Source organism: Falco biarmicus, chromosome 19, assembly GCF_023638135.1.
Source record: "Falco biarmicus isolate bFalBia1 chromosome 19, bFalBia1.pri, whole genome shotgun sequence".
In the NCBI taxonomy this organism is placed as follows: domain Eukaryota; kingdom Metazoa; phylum Chordata; class Aves; order Falconiformes; family Falconidae; genus Falco; species Falco biarmicus.
The window spans coordinates 2,254,885-2,276,053 of record NC_079306.1 but is presented as its reverse complement, the minus strand read 5'-3'; the positions used below and the strand labels follow the sequence as shown (position 1 = coordinate 2,276,053).

General features: G+C 68.6%; 3 protein-coding genes across 3 annotated transcripts; 2 read left to right on the top strand and 1 right to left on the bottom strand.

The window, feature by feature from the left end:
* Positions 1-94: 94 nt before the first annotated feature.
* On the bottom strand, positions 95-3,492 carry NAB2 (NGFI-A binding protein 2). Its single transcript, XM_056322236.1, is given in 7 exon segments — positions 95-869; positions 992-1,192; positions 1,285-1,417; positions 1,740-1,791; positions 2,327-2,460; positions 2,694-3,398; positions 3,400-3,492. Coding segments are annotated over 7 exon segments (1,413 nt in total). The 3' UTR covers positions 95-774.
* A 2,526-nt stretch (positions 3,493-6,018) lies between these two features.
* NEMP1 (nuclear envelope integral membrane protein 1) lies at positions 6,019-11,604 on the top strand. The gene is given in 11 exon segments (XM_056322237.1): positions 6,019-6,344; positions 7,285-7,406; positions 7,542-7,752; positions 8,068-8,140; positions 8,304-8,397; positions 8,596-8,710; positions 8,931-9,157; positions 9,506-9,655; positions 9,657-9,670; positions 9,952-10,136; positions 10,760-11,604. Coding segments are annotated over 10 exon segments (1,500 nt in total). The 5' UTR covers positions 6,019-6,034; the 3' UTR covers position 10,136; positions 10,760-11,604.
* Positions 11,605-13,225: 1,621 nt separating this feature from the next.
* On the top strand, positions 13,226-20,997 carry MYO1A (myosin IA). Its single transcript, XM_056322658.1, is given in 29 exon segments — positions 13,226-13,448; positions 14,127-14,168; positions 14,170-14,243; positions 14,435-14,529; positions 14,641-14,745; positions 14,834-14,880; positions 15,038-15,101; positions 15,170-15,268; positions 15,360-15,463; positions 15,564-15,711; positions 15,806-15,924; positions 16,001-16,087; positions 16,194-16,259; positions 16,382-16,486; positions 16,792-16,854; positions 17,008-17,208; positions 17,405-17,632; positions 17,712-17,911; positions 18,005-18,041; positions 18,043-18,099; positions 18,270-18,419; positions 18,530-18,946; positions 19,191-19,265; positions 19,368-19,502; positions 19,610-19,716; positions 19,791-19,923; positions 19,995-20,147; positions 20,219-20,346; positions 20,550-20,997. Coding segments are annotated over 29 exon segments (3,486 nt in total). The 5' UTR covers positions 13,226-13,325; the 3' UTR covers positions 20,674-20,997.
* Positions 20,998-21,169: the final 172 nt, after the last annotated feature.

Below are 21,169 nucleotides of genomic sequence, written 5' to 3'. Positions count from 1 at the left end.
GGGGGGGCGGAGGTGTGCTGCGGGGAGGCGTGCGGGGCAGGGGGGTGCGCGCTGGCACTGAGCTGTGGTTGCTGCGGGGGGGGGTGGGGGTGGGGGTATTTACAGGGGTAACGCTGAACGTGAGCGATGCGGTGCCGTTGGGGGTGTGGGGGGGGGGCGTCGCAACGCGTGTGCACGGTGCGCCGGCACGTGCGTGCTGCGGGGAGGGGGGCTGGCGGCTGGAGCGTGGGTGCTGCGGGGGCGCGCGCGGGGCTGTTGCGCGCCAGCACCGTGTGCCCGGCGTGGGCGGCAGCGCTGACGCGGGAGCACGCGGTGCTGCATGCGGCTCACGTGCTGGTGGTGAAACGCTTGTCCCTACGCAGTGACGGGGCCGGGGGGACACGGCTCGCCTGCCCGAAGTGGCCTGGGCGGGGGGCGGGGGGGGGGTTGACACGGTTAGCACGAGGGGTGACGGCGGGGGCCAGGCAGCCCCGGCGCGGGCAGGAGGGGCTGTACAGTGGGTTCGAGTCCATCGACAGCTTCCCAGCCCCGGGGGGGGCGGCGGGGGGCCCAGAGCCTGGCAGGGACAAGGGTATTGCTGCTGCGGGGGGGGGGCACGTCCCGCCGCGGCTGAGGTAACCAGAGCGTCGGTGCGGGAGGGGATGGGGGCCCTGGGGGGGCTGTGGCCAAGTCCTCGCCGGCTCCCTGCGCCCGGAGCGCTGCCGCCGCGCCACCAGCACCCGTCCCCCAGCACGTTATTGCTTCGTTAATGGTGGCGGGGGGGCTGCGGGGGCCTCACTGCCGGCTGGTCTCCTGCTCCACCTTGATGGCGCCGCGGGGGGGCTCAGGCGGGGCTGGAGGACCCCGTTCCGCCAGCCCGTCCTCGAACTCTGCGGGGAGAGGGGGGAGACGGCGTCAGGGCTACCGTAGGGAGAAGACAGCCCGGCCCCCCAGCCCCCCGGCAAACCCCCACCCCACGGCAAACCCCCACCCCGGCCCGGTGGGGGCTCACCTGGTCCCGGGGGCTTCCCTGGCAGACAGGGGCTGAGCCGCCCCACACGCTCGTGCGAGACCAGCCGGGCCAGGCGCAGCCCCTCGTCCATCAGCGTCTGCTGTAGGATGTGGCGACTCCAGAGCCCGTGGGGGGGGAGACCGAGGGGCACGTCGGGGGCCATGCCGGGCGGCGGTGTCAGCCGGGGACAGGCCCCCGCCGCTGGGGACAGAAGGGCAAGAGTCAGTGCCAAGGGGGGGGCGGCCACCACCAGCCCACAGGCACCCTGGGGAGGGGAAGGGACCCCCACTCACCCTGCAAGTGGCCATCGAGGCTCTCCCCAGAGAGGCTGCCCGCGTCCTCCTCCAGGCTGGCTCGGTACCCAGCCCCGGGGGGCTCCGGCCCCACCGGCAGCGGCAGCAGCTCAGGGCGGCTCTGCTCTCCCGCCTGCCAAGAGTGCACGGGTAAGCACAGGGCACCACAGAAGGGTCCCATCCTGCCCGGGGGCTCTGTGCCACCCACCCCAGGGTGCCCGCGGCTGCACAGGCAGCACCAGCCCCACGGCCACCGCCCCGCAGCCCCTCGCCACCTGCCAGAGGCAGCGTGGGCAGCCCCGGGCACGCCGCGCCGTCCCACCCACGCGTGGGCGAGCTCCCGCCCACGCTCACAGGTGTGCACACCTGCATGTGCATGCGCACCCCACGTGCCTGCACCCCCACGCACGCGGGTGTGGGCGCGTGTCCCCTGGCACCCCTGGGTGGGCACCCACCTCCTGCTTGAGCCGCTTGGCCGCGGTGGCTCCGCTCTCCTCGGGATGTGCCCTGCGAGGCGGGGGGAGAAGGGGCTGTGTCAGGTGTGGGGGCGGCGGTGCAGGGGCCCCACGAGAGGCAGGGCCGCCCGGGCTCCCGCCACGCTGCGGGCAGTGCCAGCCACGGTGGCAAGCGTGGGCGGCTGCCCGGGCAGGGCGGTGCCATGGGACAGCGCGGATCGGGGCTTTGGCGCAGATCAAGCCGGGGGTGGCAAAAAGGGGGGAGCAGCTGGAGAGCGAAGGGAAAAGGCAGCCTGGCCACGGCACGCGGCGGGCAGGGGCTTTTGGGGAAGGGGGCAAGGGATGGGGCGCCCCCACCCAGCAGCATCCCCCTCCCCCTAGCGCCAGGCATCCCAGCCATCCTCTGCCTCCCACACCCCGAGGTCAGGCAGAAAACACCTGACAAGACGGGAAGGAGAACTTGGCCCCGTGGGGTCCCATCCCTGTCCAGAAGCGCTGGGTTGTGGTACAGCACCCAGGGGCGCAGAGGGGGTGACGGCCAGGCCCCCCTGCCCGGTGAGGAGGGGGTTTGCCAGGTCCAGGCTCACCTGGCGACCTTGAGCGAGGACAGGTAGGTGCTCTCCCGTGCAACCTGCCGCGAGAGCGAGAAGAGCTCGACGCGCCGCAGCAGCAGCGAGTTGTCCCGTAGGCAGAACTGGGCGGCCGCCTCGTTGATGATGAGCTGGGGGCAGAGATGAAGCGTGAGCAGGGACGGCAGCACCCACGCGACCCCACGGCAAAGGTGATGCTTGGGTCTGGTGCCACCTGGGCAGGAGCAGAACCCAGCTCCCACCCGCTCCATGCGGGAGCCCCCACCGCAGCCTCCTCCCCAGGTCAGAGCCTGACACCCCCCACCACCTCCAGAGCCGCCGCACCCCCAGGACCTTCCAGCGTGGACCCCACCGTGCCGCCCACCTCGTGCAGAGTGAGCTGCTTGCCCTCGCGGCGCCGGGCCTCGCCACGGCCGTAGATTGCGCTGTGCCGGCGGATCTCCTCCTCCTTGTGCCGGTCGCCATCCTCCAGCTGGAAGATGTGCCCCACGGCCTTGGCCAGCTTCTTGTTGAGCTTCATCAGCGCCCGCAGCTCAGCCTCGCCACCCCGGGGGCAGCTCTGCAGCAGCCGCTCCACACTCTCCGCCACCGTCCGCGCCAGCTCCGGCTCCAGCACCTCCGTGCCCACCGGCTGCTCGCCACCGCTCCCGCCCGGGGAAAAGGGGGGACCCCCCGGCTCCTCATCCCCGCCTCCCTCCGACTCAGGGGTGCTCCTCCCCGGCCACGGCGGGGCCGCCGACGGTGACAGCTTCTCCCCCGGCTCCGTGGGGCTCCGTGCCGGGGGCGTCCCGGTGCTGCCGCCCCCCTTGCCCACAGCCTCGCTGGGGCTGGTGTGCCCGTTGCTGAGTGCCTTGCGCCCACCGGCCTCGGAGAGCTTGAAGAGGGGGATGCTGCTGACGGGCACGGCCGAGACCGGCTGGCTGAAGAGCCCGGGGTTGGAGGCCCACTCGCGCAGGGCCTTCTGGAGGCGGCGGACGTGCAGGGGCTTGGTGGCCATGCCCACCAGCGCCATGATCTCCAGGAACTCCTCCTCGCCCGCCTCGCAGAGCTGCTGCACGTCGTCCCCCCCCTTGCTGGATGAAGGTCTCGTAGTAGCCCAGCAGGTTGGCGCGCTGCAGCACCCGGTACAGCTGCAGCTCACCCAGCGTGCGGGGCAGGGCCATGGCGAGCCTGCGGGACGGACGGATGGGTCACGACACGGGGGACAGACGGACACGCAGGAGAAGCCCCCTCCCCACTCTCTGGCCCGGGGATACGGGGTGGTGGGGAGGGGGGGGGGCAGCACCCCAGGGTGACACGGGGTGCAAACCCCACGGGGCGCCCAGGCCCACTCGTGCTCCCCGGGGTGGGATGGACCCCACAGCCACAGCTCCCTCGGACACGGCACAGACTCGAATGCCCCCCCCCTCCCGGTGCCGTGCCCATCCCCCTGACCCCCCAGGGCCCCCGAGTGGGGCCGGACGCGTCCGGGGCTGCCCCAGCCCCTCCCCATCCCCGACGGCGCGGAGCCGGCGATGTGCCGCTGTCCCGGTTCCGCCGGGGCCATCCATCCCCGGTCCCCCCGCCCTGCTCGGTGCCCCCCCCCACCCGTGCCCCGGACCCATCCCGGTGCCGCGGTCTCCCCGACTCCCCCCCCATCCCCTCCCGGCCGCTCACCGCCGGCTGGAGCCGCCTCCGGCCGCTACGCCCGCCCCGTGCGCGGCCGCCGTGCGCTCCGGGGGGGCGGCGGGGGCTCCGGGGACAGCGCCGGGCGCTGGGTCCGGTGGGGGTGGGGGGTCCCGGGGCTCGGGGGTCCCACGGCCGGGCCGGGCGCGCTCGCTCCGCCGCGCCGCGCCGCTTCTGCGGGCCGCCCACACGGGCGGTACCGTGAAATAGCAGCGGCCCCGGCTGCGCCGCGGCGTGGGAGGCCCCGTGGGCGGATCCCGCGGCTGCCGCCCCCGCCGAGCGCAGCGCGGGCGGCCGCGGCGGGCGGGGGGCAGCGGGCGGGGGCGGTGGCACCGGCCCCCCCCCCCTCCCCCCCACCGGCCGGGAGGCGCAGCGGCAGCGGGGGGAGCGGGGACCGGCGCCCCGCTACGGCGGCACCGGGGGTCCCGCAGCGCGGGCAGCTTCTGCCGGGGGGGGGGGGGGGGCAGCGGGAAAGGGGGCGGGGGGGACACGCGAGGCGCCGGGGGGGGGGAGGCAGCACACTCCCGGAGGAGGAGGGGACGCGGGGCCGGGGGTCCCGCCGCCGGCCCTGCAGGTGCCCGGCCATCGCGGGGGCTCCCAGCACCCCAGGCTGGGGCACACGGGGCCGTGCACGCGGGACCCTCCCGCCCCCCCTCCCCGGGGTCCAGCCGGCCGCGCTTGCAGCATCTCCGGCTCCCGTAGCATCCCGGCTCCGTTACCCCGCCGCTCTCCCGGGATTTCCCCCTCGGCCCCGGGTGCCAGAGCCCGCTGCGGCCTCAGTTCCGTTCCCCCCCGCCGGTCACCGGCGGGCAGCGGCTGCCATCGATAGGCTCCAGAGCGAACACCCCCACCCCCACGGCGCAGGCCTTGGCCCAGAGCAGCGAGAATGGGAGCGGAGGGACAAGGTTTCTCAGGTGCTGTCGGGGGGCCACGCCGAAGCCCCCCGCCCGCAGCACCCCGCCCCCGCGGGAGGGTCACGGCCCCCCCGCCGGCCCTGCGGGGCTCAGCGCTATTTATACTGCGGCTGGTGAGACCGGGCGCCTGGCGTGGATGCAGCCGCCCCCGCGCGATCCTGCCCGGGGCTGGGGGGGGGACATGGCGGGGATGGAGCGGGGGGGACATGGCACGTCTCCGGCGCTGGCAGGGGACAGCAGGGGCTCCCCCACGAGCACGGTCCCCGACGCGGGGGTCCCGCTCCCCCCAACTTGATCCCCGCCCGGCCGCCCCTCCCACGCCCCCCACCCCCCCCGCGACCAGGCGTCCAGCGCGGCGGGGCCGTTCCCAGGCCCGGCGCTGCCCCCGGCTGACGCACATCCTCCGCCCACGGCCCCCGCCGCTTCCCGGCTCCGCCGCCCACGGCCGGGGGGGGGGGCTGCCCGAGCCCGCTCCCCGCCCACGGGCGGCCGGCGCACCCGGCGTCCTGGCGCCCGCCGCCCCACGGGGAGGGACCCGCCCGGGGGGGAGGTCACCCCCCCTTTCCCGGGGATGGCGGCGCCCCGCGCCTCCCCGCTGCTCCCCCACGCTGGGGGAAGGGACGCGGCCCGTACCGGGGAGAAACGGGGGGACGCAGGGCGGGCACGGTGCCCCCCCCGCGACCGAGCTGAGCCTTCGCCCGTGGGATGCAGAATTCCCCCCATCCCCCCTCTGCCGGGGGTCGCCCCGGCCCCACGCGACACCCTGGGCTGCCCCTGGCCCCAGGCGGGGCCCCTTGTCCCGGGCCCGGCCCCGCGGAGCCCCGACCCGGCGCGGCCACACAGCCGGCGGGGAGCGGGGCCGGGGGCGGGACCTGCCGCTCCCCCACGCGTGGCCCCTGCATAAAAACAACGTGAGACCGCTCCCTGATAGGAGGAGGCGCTTGTCAATCAGGCGGAGTCCGAGGGGACTTAGGAGGGCGTGGCGGGCCGGGCCTGTTCTCTGATAGGCTGAGGGCCGTGCCTATCAGGGCCGTTACTAAGGCTGGGCTCGAGGTTGCCACGGGCTGGGCGGCCCTCCGGTTTGAATGGCGCGCCCGTCGGTCATCGTAGAACCAAAGGCGGAACCATGGCTGGTTCCTGCCCGCGCTACGTTGATAGGCTGCAGGCCCTGTCAGTCAACACGGCGGGGGCCGCGACAGTCCTTCCGATTGGTCAGCTCGGCCGTCGCTCGGCGATGACGCCACGCGCACGCGCCGTTCTCGTCGGCTCCGCCGCCGCCTCAGCGGCCGTTGCCGAGCGGGCGGAAACGGAAGTGGCTGGTGCGGCCCGCGGCGGGAGGGATGAAACCGGCTCCGGGCGGCAACGGCTCTTGGCGGCGCTGGTGCTGCTGCTCCTGCCGCTGCCGCTGCGCGGCGCAGGTGTGCGGAGCGGCGCAGGTGTGCGGAGCGGCGGCGGCACCGGGCGGGGCGGCGGCACCGGGCGGGGCGACGGCACCGGGCGGGGCGAGGGCGTCACGTGTCACATGGCGGTGCGAGGGGAGGGGGGGCTGGGGCTGGAACCGGGACCCGGGAGCAAGGGGCTCCAGCCTGGGGTCGTTGCCTCCCGCGACGTTCCCGCGGCGGCAGAGGGCCGACCCCGGCCGGGAGCGGGACAGCTGGCGGCGGCACTGACCCAGCCGGGCCCGGGCAGCGGCCCGAGGGGGGCTCCGGTGGCCCCTCCGGGGGTCGGGGAGCCGGGGCTCGCACAGGGGGAGCTGCCCGGTGCAGCCGAGGGCCTTCCCTCCCTCCCTCCCCTCCCGCCCCACGCATCTCCGGTCCAAGCGCAGCCCCCCGCCCCGAGCCGCGCCCCTCCCCGGGATGCAGAGGAGCCGCCGGGGGTGTTTCCTCTGCATCCCCGGGCGAGGGCCGCGGCTCGGGGCTCGGTGCCCACCCGCCGGTCTAGGGGGAGCACACGGCACCGCCGGGGCACGGCACAGCACGGTGGCCGTGGGCAGCTGCGGCCCGGTGCTGCGCGCAGGGTGCTGGGGACCGGGCTTTCCAGCGTGTTGCCGGGCGGACCTGCCGGAGCAGCCGGGGCCCGCCGTGGGATGCGGGAGCCGTACGGGAATGCAGGTTTCCCTGAGATGGAGCCGGCTCTAGAACGAGGGGTGACGCTGGAAAGGGAGCAGGGGGGGAGCTGGTGCTGCCGCGACAGTGCCAGGAGCAGCGTTAGCAGGAAAGAACAAGGCAGAGGAAGGGCTTGTGTCTGGAGCACGCTTAACTGGGGGCCTCCGGGATGGGAAAGTGGACCCGTGTGTTTGTGGTGGGTGAAGCGGCTGGGAGCAGGGGCCTCTCATTCCGTCTGCGTTACGGAATCCCTTTGCTCTGTGTCGCGCAGATGCCGAGGAGTCTGTCATCCCGCTCCGCGAGGGCCAAGCTTACCATCGTGCAGCTCCTCACCACTTCTGCTACACCAACACGCGTGTCCCGCAATGGCACGACATATGGACAAGGACACAGGTGAGAGGAGAAGGCAGGTCCTCTCCAGTCCCTGTCCCAGAGACCCAGTCTTCTCTGGGTCCTGGTCCTGGGGGCTGGGCTGAGCCCCTCCGGCGGCTGCGGCCATGCCCCCGTTTGCTCCCCTCCCCTGCACAGATCCGGATCAACAGCAGCCGGATGATCCAAGTCACTCAGGTGGACAGCGAGGAGAAGCTGAAGCAATTCAACATGTGGAACATTGTTTTCTCCTTCCTGAAGGAGAAGCTGAATGACACTAGCATCGATGTGGATCTCTACAGCAACAAAACCTGCCTGAAAGTCGAGCTGCTGGAGGCTGGCACCACGTACTGCGTCACCCTCTTTCGACGTACGTCTCCTCCGTGGCGGGGGCTCCTGGGTGGGAGGTGGTTCTGGCTGCACCAGCACTGTCGGGGGGCAGCAAGAATGTGGCCCGAGGGGAGCTCGTGGTCTGCGCGCAAACTCCTTCCTGGGAAGGAAATGGGCTTGCAAAGGGAAGCGTGTCTTTGTCTGTGGGATGTAAGGGGGGGAATTTAGGTCACTTGTCGGAGGTTTCCCTGGGATGCTGCCCCTTCCCTGTCCTTGTGACTATGTGGCAGGCTGGAGCTCAACCTGGAGAGCCCCGTGCCAGTGTTCATCTCAACCTGGACTCACTCTCTTCCAGGCTTTGACCCTAAGCTATTCCTGGTTTTCTTCCTGGGCCTGTTCTTGTTCTTCTGCGGGGACGTGCTGAGCAGGTAAGTCGCCTCCTTTCCCCTGTGAGCTGGGGATGAGGAGGGTTGGGTGGGCTGTGCCTGGTTGGCTCTGCGGGCTCTCAGGGGGTTGCTCCCAGCAGGTGTGTTTGTGCACAGGCATCCATGAGCTGTAAAACACCTTGTAAACGCGTGGTGATCTTTGCAGGAGCCAACTCTTCTACTACTCGGCTGGGATTAGTTTCGGCTTGCTGACCTCGCTGCTTATCCTTGTCTATGTGATGTCCAAGGTCATGCCCAAGGTGAGTGTCAGGCTGTCTCGGAGCGAGAGACCTCGCAGCCGTAGCCCTTTCTACACCTGTACAGTTATTCTGGTGAGAGTGCTGGGCTACATGGCCCTGGGGTACCGGGTTGTGGGTCTGGCTTTGCGTGGAGCAAAATGCAGGAGGTAGCCGTGGCTGCCTGCTGCCTCTCTTTGAGTTTCCCATCTCCTCTCCTAGAAAAGCCATATTTACTTGCTGCTGGCAGGAGGCTGGTCCTTTTCCCTGTATCTTCTTCAGCTGATCTTCAAGAACCTACAGGAGATCTGCAAGTCCTACTGGCAGTACCTCCTAGGTAGGTGTGAGCCCTTCAGACTCACCAGTTCACCAGTCTCTGTGTCTCCTACTGGCGCTGCAACGTGCTGGTGGAAAATGCTGAGGCTTTCCTGCCCCCCTCATTGCTGCAGACACTGCCCTTGTGCTCTGAGAGAGGGGGGCTCCAGCATGGCAGATCCTGCTCAGCCAGCTCCTGTCAGCCAGGCTGAGCCCACTAGTCTGTGTCTGCTCTCCTGCAGGCTACCTGCTGCTCGTGGGCTTCGTGAGCTTCAGCGTGTGCTACAGGTACGGCCCGCTGGAGAACGAGCGCAGCATCAACCTCCTCTCCTGGGCCCTGCAGTTCCTGGGCCTGTTGCTGATGTACACGGGCATCCAGATCTATCCCATCGCCTTGGCCTTGGTGATCATCGCCATCTGCACCAAGAACCTGGACTACCCCATGCAGTGGGCCTTTTGCTGCCTACAGGTGAGGACTGCAAGCACCCTGGCTTGTTTCCTGATTCCAGCCGTTGTTGGGCCTGGATGAGCTGCTAGATGGAGTCTGTGGTGCAGAACCAGGGCATTTTTGCCTGGGGTTTGGGCCTGGGGGGATATACCCGGGGGAGGTGGTGTCCCTCTTTCCCTGGGGTTGGTGCAGGGGAGTGCCCTGCTGCTCCTTGTGGCTGGGAACCTCGCTCCTGAGGCCGGAGGGACGTGCTTCGCTCCTCCCGCTGCCAGCTCTGACCCAGCTGCCCGCGGTGCTGGGCCTGCGCCAAGGTCCTGACCCAGCTGGGTGGGCAGTAACTGGTGCCGCTCCGCTGGCAGGAGACTGCAGAGTGCCAGGCTGGGGCCAAGCCCCCCTCGCCTGCTGACGGAGGAGGAGTACCGGGTGCAGGGTGAGGTGGAGACACGCAGGGCCCTCGAGGAGCTTCGAAGCTACTGCAGGAGCCCAGATTTTTCCGCCTGGACTGCAGTCTCCCGCATTCCAGTCTCCCAAGAGGTAATGTCCCCTGGCAGCGCGCTCAGGGTGGCCGGCCTGCATCTCTGCGCTTCTGAAAGCCGGGGGTCGCTCTGTGCTGTCGCATCGGGCTTTAGAGTTAGGGAAGTGGAGGCACAGAAGCTCCGTGGTGCGCGGAAGCAGGGTGTGCCACGGGGGAAGGACAGAGAACACCCAGTCCTGGCGCTGAAACGCTTCTCCCCAGCTCCCTGTGTGCCAGGGCCTCACCGGAGGCTGCCCGGGCACGTGTGTGCACAACCGGCTTCTTTGTGGCTTCTTCCCAGGTTTGCTGACTTTGTGGGGGGCGCCTGTCACATCACCCCCAACGAGGTCTGTGCCCACGAGCAGGAGTACGGCCTGAGCAGCATGTTCCTTGAGGACCAGCTCTTTGAGGAGGATGATGACAACTCCTTTGATGGGAACGATGTCAGTTACTCCTTGACCCACAACCACCTGGATGCTGATTGAGGTCAGCTGCCACAGGCCCAGGGAGGCGAGGGGCAGAAGCGCTGCTGCTTTCCCCGCTGCCCTGACACCTGCAGAGTACAAAGCCCCGTTTTCTGGGGAGAGCTGGTGCGTCTGCCTGCCAGCACCCCCGATCTCGCCCCGAGCTGGCTGCAGCAGAGCCTGGTGGGAGGACAAGGGGGGTTGACACCCTCATCTTCCCCAGGCAGCTCCTGCCAGGCTAAGGCACGAAAGCTTTTGTCAGCACAGCCCTGAGTGGTGCAGAGGAGATGCAGGGAGTCGGGCTGGGCTGGGGACCACAGGGCAGGTGAGGACTGGGCTGCTGACAAGATGTGGGATGCTGGTCCTCTCTTGAAGGTGGACTGGAGCCACCTTGGCTTTTGGCGTGGGTGCTTGTGAGCTCCCAGTGCACGAATTGTAGGGGCAAGGACCTCCTTTGCAGGCCTGGGTGCTGATCTGGCTGCTGGAAGCACCCTGCCTTGTCCCTCAGCACGGCTATTGTGGCCAGCAGATGGGAGCCCCTCTTCCCCACCTGCTGCCTCTGGGCTGCGGGGCACCCCAGTTCTGCCAGGAGCGTCTCTGCCTGCCGAGGTGGGGGACGGAGCGAAAGGTCTGTCTTGCATGCAGATGCCTGCAAGGGTGACATGCACAAGAGGAACTTTGGACCTGCGTGCTCAGCATCTGCCTGCTGCCAGGCTGCCGTGGGGAGGGAGCAGGCAGCAGACGACCTGCTCTTCCTCCTGCTGTTACCAAAGATGCCAAAGGGCACAGCTGGTTGGACTGTGCCTTTGCCTTGGATACCAAAAACCCCAGCACATCCCTCGTGGTGGGGCTGGGGCTCAGCTGGCCCTACCGTGTGTGTGTCATGGAGCTCGGGAGAAGGCAGCTTGGAAGTCCGTTCGGTGCCCCGCGCGCTCGCCCCGCTCCCCCCGGCTGCTGTGTCCTGGCAGGGGCTGTGCCCAGCCTCCCTCTTCCCCTGCTTCTGCCTGCCGGGCGCTCCCTGGGCTGAGGATGAGTGTGGATGTGCTCCTTCCTCCCCGCTTTGCTGGCACCTCCCAGTCCCTTTGGAGTTGCTACACTCTGCCTCTACCCTGCTGTTACATGGGGATGCACCGCGCTCCCTTCCGCGCTGGTGCGGGCAGGGGAGGGGGGGGGGGTCCCTGCCAGCGTTCCCACTCCCCCCTCACAGGTCCTGGGGAGGGGATGCCCCGATCTATGCAACTTTCCAAGCAATAAAGCTGCCCTCGGGCAGCCTCGCTGTCCCGGGGGCCGGGGTCCCTGCGGCTAGCCCCCACCTCGCCCCTGCCCCTGCCAGAGCTTTTGCCGTTGGTTTGTTTCTGTTCCAGGTTTACTGCCCTGCTCTTGCTGTGCTTCCCTGCCTGCTCTGGTGTGAGCAGCCTCTGTTACTGCATCCCCTCTGCATGTTTCAATGATTGATTATATTTTTTAATAAAGATGTATTTTGTAGGTAATGAGTCTCATTTGTCCAGCCCCTAGGGCTCCATCCTCGGCTCTCTCACCTGCCCGTGGGAGCTCTTGCTCTGCCAGGGATGCTGCTGGAGCCGGGGGGGTGGGGGGGGGTGGGCACAGAATGGGCCCCTGGGTGCTGGGCTCCCTGCGGCAGCCCCGGAGCAAAGGCAGGACCATGGCCATGGATCTCTGGCCCTGGTGTCTTCTTCCCTCGGCGCTCCCAGCTCCGCCGGGCCCTGCACGTCACCCCCGCTTTCCCGCAGCCCTGGGAGGAAGCTCGCGTTGTTTGCTCGGCTGCAAGTGAATTTCTCCGCTTGTTCCTGCTCCCAGCTGCTGGGCCGGGCAGGGGAGCGCGGTGGTGGCGGCGGTGCGGCTGGGCTGGGCACGGGCTGGGGGCTGCCGGAGCCTGAGGCTGTTTCCCAGCTGGCTGGCTGCTTCGTGCCTCAGTTTCCCCGTCCGCGATGGGCGCGGTGCCCTGAGGGAGGGCCCTCCAGCCCCCCCGCCCCCCCCGTGGGCTGCACCGGGCCAGTGCTGGGTGCTGGGCTGGGCTGAGCACCGCCGGCTCCCAGGCAGCCCCAGTTGAAGCCACTCCAGGAACTGCTGCTGTGCGACTGGGAGGTGAGTTGCGGACCCCTCTGCTCCCAGCCTGAAGCACCTGAGCACCCCCTGCACCCTGGGGCTGGCCGGGGGCACCCTGGCACCGCAGGGAAGACTGGGGTGAGCCCAGGGCTGCCCTGGAGCCCTGCGGGGGGGCTCTTGCTCTGGCTCCCACTCATGGGTGCTGACCCTGGGGTCCTGCACCCAGCAGGACGGGGGTCTTGGGGCCAGTGCCCTGTGCAGAGGGAGGCTCTGCCACCTTCTCCAGTGGCTGCAGCTCCTGATGGAGCCATCTCCATCGCCCCATTCACCCCCATCCTTCCCCACCTCCTCTCTCGTGAACTTTCCCCGGGCTCCGATAAGCGGGGCTGGGTTTACAGCCCTGTGCCCGGGGTTGTAAAGCGAGGGTGAAGGTCACCCCGGGGAACAAGGCTGGAACGTAAAGGACAGGTGAAGGACAGATCGAACGTGGGGGGGAAAGCAGCATGGTCCCTCGTGGGAGCCCTCGGGTGCTGCAGGGCTGTCGGGGGGTCTGGGCTCCCCCAGCCCTCAGCCTGCCCGTTCCCCCGCTCCAGCTTCCCCCTGCCAGGAAGGAGGGAGGAAGCGGAGGCTGAATTCATCCCTGCCCCAAGAACAGGATCCAGGTGTCCACGTTTCCTGGCCGGGCCCCCCGCTTCCCTCGCAGCGGTGGGCAGGAGCTCGGCATCCTGCCCCACTCCCACCCAAGCCCCCATCCCCACCACGGGGTCCTGGGAGCCCCGGGAAGGAGCCCTCTGTGCCGCTGTGGGTGTGCGGCTGCCTTGTCCCCTGCCACCGGGGTCTGCACCCAGGCAGGGTGCCTGGGGGAGCTGGGCACGGCAGGCTCAGGGAGCAGCTGGCCAAGGGGCCGCATCCTGCCCTGCCCAGTGCCAGGCTCAGCCGGTGCTTCAAGCCTTGCTGCGCACCTCAGTGGGTCTGTGCCCCTGGGGGCTGGGGCACCCTGCTCCATGCTGGGGCCCTTCTGAGCTTCTAAGGGTGGGGGGCAGGGGCTGCTGAGGACTGGGGGGTGTTTTGAGGAAGGGGCTGTGTGTCAGTGGCTGCAGCCCCCTCTCTGCTCTGCCCCAGCTGCCCCGGAGCCACCCCAGCCATGGAAGCCACCACCTCGCTGCTGGACGCGGCGGCAGTCGGGGACCTGGTGCTGCTGGACCCACTGACCGAGGAGTCACTGCTCCACACGCTGCAGGAACGCTTCCACCGCAGCGACATCTACGTGGGCACTGGGGCAGGGGGCTGGGGGGGAGGGCAGGGGGGCTGGGGGGAGCAGGATATGCGGTCGGGGGGGTGGGAGTGGCAGGGAGTATGGGGGGGAGCAGGACATGGGGTCTGGGGAGTGATGGGAGGGCAGGGGGGCTGGGGGGAGCAGGATATGGGGTTGGGGGGGAGCAGGACATGGGGTCAGGGGGTCGGAGTGCATGGGGTCTGGGGGGACCCAGACGTGGGATCTGGGGGGGGACACAGGAGGACATGGAATCTGGGGGGAGCAGGACATGGGGTCTGGGGGGGATGGGAGGGCATGGGGTCTAGGGGGAGCAGGATATGGGGTCTGGGGGGGAGCAGGACATGGGATCAGGAGGGCATGGGGTCTGAGGGGAGCAGGACATGGGGTCTGGGGGGAAGCATGACAGAGGATCTGGGGGGGGATGGGAGAGCATGGGGTCTGGGGAGGAGCAGGATATGGGGTTGGGAGGGAGCAGGACATGGGGTCTTGGGGGGGGGACTGGGGTGGGGCACAAGGTCTGGGGTGGGGACCAGTGGGGGCACAGGGTCTGGGGTGCAGAGCAGGACATGGGGTCCATGGGGACCAGTATACGGGCTCCGGAGTGGGGAGCACCGGGATCTGGGCTGGGTCGCCCCGGCCCCGCACCCACGCCGCCCTGCTCGCCCGCAGACGTACATTGGGAACGTGGTGATCTCGGTGAACCCGTACCGGGCCCCTGCCCATCTACACCCCCGAGAAGGTGCAGGAGTACCACAACTGCAACTTCTTCGCTGTGAAGCCCCACATGTGAGCACGGGGACCCCGGCAGCCCCGTGGGGACCCTCGGTGCCCCCAGGTCCTGCCCAGGGCCTCAGCCATGGGCGACCCCGAAGCTTCAGGGTCTGGGGGATTCTGCTCGGGGCAGCCTACAGCCATAATGGGGGCTCTCGGTGTTTCCTGAAGCCCCCAGACTGCTCCAGCCCCCTTCTCACCCCCAGCTACGCCATTGCTGATGATGCCTACCGCTCGCTGCGGGACCGGGACAGGGACCAGTGCATCCTCATCACTGGCGAGAGTGGGGCTGGCAAGACAGGTAAGAGGCGGGGGTGCCGCCGGGGGCTCGCAGGGCTGCGAGGGGCTCGTGGGATGGGTGGGCACAGCCCCAGCACCCACGGCCCCGGCACCCATGGCCCCTTGCTTGCAGAGGCCAGCAAGCTGGTGATGTCCTACGTGGCGGCTGTGTGCAGCAAAGGCGCGGAGGTGGACAAGGTGAAGGAGCAGCTCCTGCAGTCCAACCCCGTGCTGGAGGGTAAGTGTCCCGCGCCCCACGTCCCACGCCCACCCCAGGGCTCGGCGCAGCCCCCCGCACCACGCTGTAACCCGTCCTCCCGCCACAGCCTTTGGAAACGCCAAGACCGTCCGCAATGACAATTCCTCCCGATTCGTGAGTGACCGGGGGAACTGGGGCGGTGGAGCCACATCCCGTGGGGAGTGGGGCCGGACCCTGCCGGAGCCATGCAGACCCTGATGGGACTGGAGGCACCGCAGGAGACGGGGATGTGGATGTGCCCCCCTGCCCTGACCCCAGCCCCATCCCTCAGGGCAAGTACATGGACGTGGAGTTCGACTTCAAGGGGGAGCCCCTGGGAGGGGTCATTAGCAACTGTGAGTACCGATCGCCCGTGCAGGGGGTCCCACCTCGTGCGCCCTGTGATGCTGACCCCTGCTCACAGACCTGCTGGAGAAATCCCGCATCGTCCGGCACGTGAAGGGCGAGAGGAACTTCCACATCTTCTACCAGCTCCTGGCTGGGGGCTCAGTGCAGCTGCTCCGTAGGTCCAGGCTCCCCAGCACAGGGGGTTGGAGGGGGGCTGGGGGGGCTGGGGGGGGGCCATGGCTGAGCCACCTCCTCGCCCCTGCCAGAGCAGCTGAAGCTCCGCCAGGACTGCCGGCACTACGGCTACCTGAACCCGGAGAGCTCCAGCCTGCCCGGCATGGACGACGCAGCCAACTTCCACGCCGTACAGGTACTGGTGGCTGGGATGCTGCGAGACTCCCCCTTCTACCCCCCCCCCAAACAGCCTGAGGCCAACCCTGTCACCCTGAGCTGCCTTCATCTGTCCCCAGGATGCCATGAGGGTCATCGGCTTCTCACCTGCCGAGGTGACGGCGCTGCTGGAGGTGACGGCCGTGGTGCTCAAGCTGGGCAACGTGCAGCTGAGCAGCAGCTACCAGGCCAGCGGGATGGAGGCTTGCAGCATCGCTGAGCCTCAGGGTAGGGCCAGGGGTGGGGACAGGCCTGGGGCAGGTTGGGGGGTCCCCTCCTCAGCCCCCCGGCTCAGTCCCTGCACTGCTGCCTCCCCGCACAGAGCTGCAGGAGATCTGCAAGCTGATTGGGCTGGACCCCAGCGTGCTGGAGCGGGCGCTGTGCTCCCGCACAGTGAAGGCACGGGATGAGATGGTGCTCACCACCCTCAGTGTCCCCCAGGTGAGCGAGACCATCCCCTGATGTGGGGGTCAATGTCCCCGAGGCGCCGGCACGAGCCCCTCTTCCCTCTCCCCAGGGCTACTACGGCCGGGATGCACTGGCCAAGAACATCTACAGTCGCCTCTTTGACTGGCTGGTAAACCGCATCAACACCAGCATCCAGGTAAGCGCCCAGGATGACTGGCACTGGCCCCCCATCTTGGACAGGGCCCTGGACCCCCACCCCACATGGGGCCAGGACACAGCTCAGCACCCTGCTGTCTCCCCAGGTGAAGCCGGGCAAGCAGAGGAAGGTGATGGGCGTCCTGGACATCTACGGCTTCGAGATCTTCCAGGTGAGTGCAGGGCCCACCTGGAGCAATCCTGCTGCTGGGGGGGGGCTGGGGGAAGTGGGTGGGACATGGGGCAGGGCTGGGGGCTTGGGCACGACCTGCCATGCAGGACCTTTCTCTTACAGGACAACGGCTTCGAGCAGTTCATCATCAACTACTGCAATGAGAAGCTGCAGCAGATCTTCATCCTGATGACCCTGAAGGAGGAGCAGGAGGAATATGTCCGAGAGGTACCCCCGGCCCGTGCCAGTCAGGCTGGATGTGGCCCCTCTGCCTGTGCTGGAGCACGGCCCCAAGGAGGGGGAAGTGCTGGAGACGGCTCTGCAGCACGTCCCTCGTCCCTCCCTCCCCCCGCTCCCTGCTGGGAGTAGGTTCAATAGCAGGAAGGTAGGGAGGGATTCGGGATCCTCGTCCCCATGGCCGGACGTCCGGTTCCTGCACCACATCAGCTGGGGGGTGTCCATGGGGCAGGGTCTGGGCAATCCATGTGCCACATGTCAGGGAGTCTGGGTGTCTGACCCCCGTCTGCTCCCAGGGCATCCAGTGGACCCCAGTAGAGTTTTTCGACAACACCATCATCTGCAACTTGATCGAGAACGTGAGTTGCACCCAGTGCCAAGGTCCTGGGGTGGGGTCCTGGCTCCCCCCAGCGCAAGTTCGGGCTGAGCAGAGCCCAGAGCAGCCCCAGGTTGATGGAGCCGCTGCTCGGGGCCGGGGCTGGTTTGGGATGATGGTGTCCGTCATGGCGCAGAGCAAGTGCGGGATCCTGGCCATGCTGGACGAGGAGTGCCTGCGGCCCGGCGTGGTCAACGAGGACACCTTCCTCACCAAACTGAACCAGCTCTTCACCACCCACAAGCACTATGAAAGCAGGGAGACCCAGAACGCCCGGCACATCATGGACACCAGCCTGCCACCGCAGAGCTTCCGCATCCACCACTATGCCGGCAAGGTCTGCCAGCAGCCACGGGCGCCCTCAGCCCCGGCCCTGCCGGCATCCCCAGGTCCTCTTCCCACCTTTGCTTGGAAGATGAGGCACTGGCCTGGGAATGGGCATGGAGATGCTGAACCACAGCCTGCTCGCTCCTCCCTCCCTGAGCGCAGCCACTGCACACCCCACCAAGTGCTGACCCTGCTCCCACACCCAGGTGACCTACAACGTGACGGGCTTCATCGAGAAGAACAATGACCTGCTCTTCCGCGACCTCTCACAGGCAATGTGGGCTGCCCGGCATGAGCTGCTGCGCTCCCTCTTCCCCGAGGGAGACCCCCAGAAAGTCTCCCTCAAGCTGCCCCCCACTGCAGGCTTCCAGTTCAAGTCCTCGGTGGCGATGCTGATGAAGAATCTCTACTCCAAGAACCCCAACTACATCAGGTATTGGCCCTGGAGGGAGCCCCAGCCCCGGCTCTAGCACCAGCAGGACCCCCCCCAGCCCACCACTGCCCTCCCCAGGTTGCATCAAGCCCAATGAGACCAAAGCAGCCATGCTCTTCACGCCGGAGCTGGTGCTGGCACAGATCCGGTACCTGGGGCTGATGGAGAACGTGCGGGTGCGGCGGGCAGGCTATGCCTTCCGCCAGCTCTACGGCCCCTTCCTGCAACGCTACAAGATGCTCAGCCCCCAGACCTGGCCCCGCTGGGCCCGCAGCGACAGGTACGAGGCCGAGCCAGGCTGTGGGTGCATCTGGTGGCCCCCCCGGGCCGGGGGCCGCGGGGCTCTGAGCTGCCTCGTCTCCCACCTGCACAGGGAGGGGGCTGAGGTGCTGCTGGCGGAGCTGGCGTTCCCCCCCTGAGGAGCTGGCGTATGGCCACACCAAGATCTTCATCCGCTCACCGCACACCGTGAGTCTGGGAATGGGGCAGTTGTGCTGCCGGGGGGGAAGCCCTACCGGTCCCTGAGCCCCACTGGTGGCCCCAAGCCTGTCCTGGGGGCTCCTGGGTGATGCTGCGGCTCCTGGCTGGGGGTTCCTGTCCCCGCTCGGTGCCCCAGCACTCGCCCTGGCTGTCCCCAGCTCTTCGACCTGGAGAGGCGGCGCCAGGAGCGCGTGTCCCAGCTTGCCGCCCTCATCCAGAAGACGTTTCGGGGCTGGCGGTGCCGGACTCAGTACCAGCTGATGCGCAAGAGCCAGATCATCATCTCCGCCTGGTTCCGGGGCCACAGGGTAAGGAATGGGGGTCCTGGCCATGCTTCCCCTGCCCGCTCCTCACCCCCTGGGCAGGGTCCCCTGGCTCTCCTGAGCCCCCTGGCTTACCCCACCTCTCCCCACTGCAGCAAAAGAACAAGTACAAGCAGATGAAGCGATCGATACTGATCATCCAGGCATACACACGGGGCTGGAAGGTGAGGGCTGGGCACCCCGAGGCCACTGGCTGCGGCCAGCAGGTCTCCAAGCGCGGGCAGCATGGGCAGCACAGGCAGCGTGGGCAGTGGGGTGGGGGGTGTAGGGCAAGGAGGGGCCAGGGACTCAATGTGCCCCATGTTGGGACCAGAGTCATCTCCCCTCCCCATCTTCCATCCTTCTCTCCTGCCTTGCTCCCTCTCGCTCCGTATCTGTGTGGGTCTCCCCCTGCCTCGGGCTCCCTGGGCTTTCGCCTCCCGCAGTCTCGCTGGCTCCTCCGGGAGCTGAAGTGCCAGCGCCACCGTCACGCAGCCGCTGCCACCATCGCCGCTTACTGGAGAGGGTACCAGGTAACGGGGCCAGCCCCGCCGCGGGGCTGCGTGCCCTGCCCGCTGCCTCTGTCCTGCTGTCCACACCGCTGTGTCCGGGACTGTCTGTCTGTCTGCCCACCCTGCCTCCTGCCCACCCTCTTGGGCCGCAGCAGCTGTCCTCTCCACTGGGGTCAAATGGGGACAGGGGAAGGGACACCCGTGTCCCATGGGGGCTGGTGGCAGGAGGCCCTGTGTCCCCGCCGCTGATGGCCGTCTCCGGCAGGTCCGCAGGGCGTACCGGCGATATTTCCGCTCCGAGGCCAGTGCCCGCCTGGCCAACTTCATCTACCGGCGGCTGGTGAGCGGGGCCGGGGGGAGAGGGGGCACAGCACCTCCCCACCCCCACCCCTGGGGCTGGACCGGGGACCTCCCTGACCCCCCACCACGTTGCCGCCACCAGGTGCAGAAGTTCCTGGTTGGGCTGGGGAATAACCTCCCGCCGCTGTCGGTGATGGAGCGGACCTGGCCCCCCGCACCATACAAGTTCTTGGCCAATGCCAACCAGGAGCTGCGGAGCATCTTCTACCACTGGAAGGTGGGAGCAGGTGGGGGATGGGAAGGCTGGGGGGGCTCCGGTTGGGACCTTGAGTGCCTCCGCAGTGGTTGTCTTCGGTGACACCAAATTGCTCCGTCCCTCGGCAGTGCAAGAAGTACCGGGAGCAGCTGACACCGCAGCGCAGGGCCCTGCTGCAAGCCAAGCTCTGCGCCAGCGAGCTCTTCAAGGACAAGAAGATGCTCTACTCCAAAAGGTGCCAGGGCTGGGGGCTGCGGGGGGTTGGGGGGGCTGCACAGGGCAGCACAGGCTGACAGCCCCCACCCCCAGCCTGCAGCAGCCCTTCCAGGGCGAGTACCTGGGGCTGACGCAGAACCCCAAGTACCAGAAGCTTCACGCCATGACCAAGGACAAGCTGGTGATGGCCGACACCGTGAGGAAGGTGAACAGAGCCAGCGGCAAGGTGAGCCCCCTCCCCGTCCCCACCGCGGTGGGAGGGCGTGCGGGGGCTGCGCTGACACCCCCCCCCCACAGACGGTCCCACGCCTGCTGCTGCTCACCACCGAGCACCTGGTCCTGGCCGACCCCAAGACCGCCCAGCCCAAGACCGTGCTCAGCCTGAGCGACATCCGCAGCGTCTCTGTCACCCGCTTCTCTGACGGCCTCCTGGCCCTGCACGTCAAGGAGGTACCAGGGGGGTCCCTGGGGGGGTCAGGGGGTCCGTGGCGGGACTGACCCCCCACCCCATCTCTCCGCAGACCTCCACGGGGGGGCCCAAGGGCGACTTCTTGCTCATCAGCAACCACCTCATTGAGCTCATCACCCGCCTGCACCAGACCCTGATGGACACCACGGCCCAGGGCCTGGGCCTGCACATCACTGACCAGTATGGGCGGGGCAGGGCGGGGCTGCCAAGGGCGGGGCTGGCAGGGCGGGGTCATGGGGTGGGGCACCAACCAGAGGGCCCTGATTGGCTGCGGCAGGCAGCCCCTGAGAGGTGGGTGTAACGAAGGCAGCTCATTGGGCAGGAGGTGGGGTGGGGCTGGGCGTGTCCCCACTCCACCCCTCCATCCTGCCCACCCCCCCCAGGTTCTCCACCCGGTTTCAGAAGGGTGACGTGGCCATCACCGTGGTGGAGTCAGCCAAGGCGGACAGCAACGGCCCCGTCTGCAAGAAGCGGGGCAGCAACAAGATGGTGGTCCTGGTCCACTGAGGAGACCCCTGTCCCCGACCAGGACCCCCACCCACACACTAGCATCCCCCACCCACCCACCTTGTGTCATCCCCCTGCCCCACTGGGTCCTTGCACCACCCAGGAATTGCTGCAAAACCATTAAACAGATGCTCTGGTGTCCGTCCCTGGGCGCTGCTGCAGTGGGTGCCCCTCATTACAGGTGGGGGAGGGGCACCCAGTTGTGCCGGAGCCCCGGGACACGGTGCCAGGGGGATGGAGCAGGACAGGGGCAGAGCCCAGCCCCGAGGGTACAGACAACCCACCCCCCCCTGGACCCCCTGCCTTTTCCGCTGCCTGATTGCGGCTGGCTTGGCTCGGCTCGGCTCGGCGGTGATTGGAAAGGCCCCAAATTGCGGCCACTTTTCCCATTAAGTGGGAAAGCAGCTCGCTCTGCTGCAGAGGCAATTTCTGGGCGGCCGCAGGTGGCTGGCACGTGAGGTCGGCAGCGCCCGCCCGCCTGCACTGGCCGTCCCCA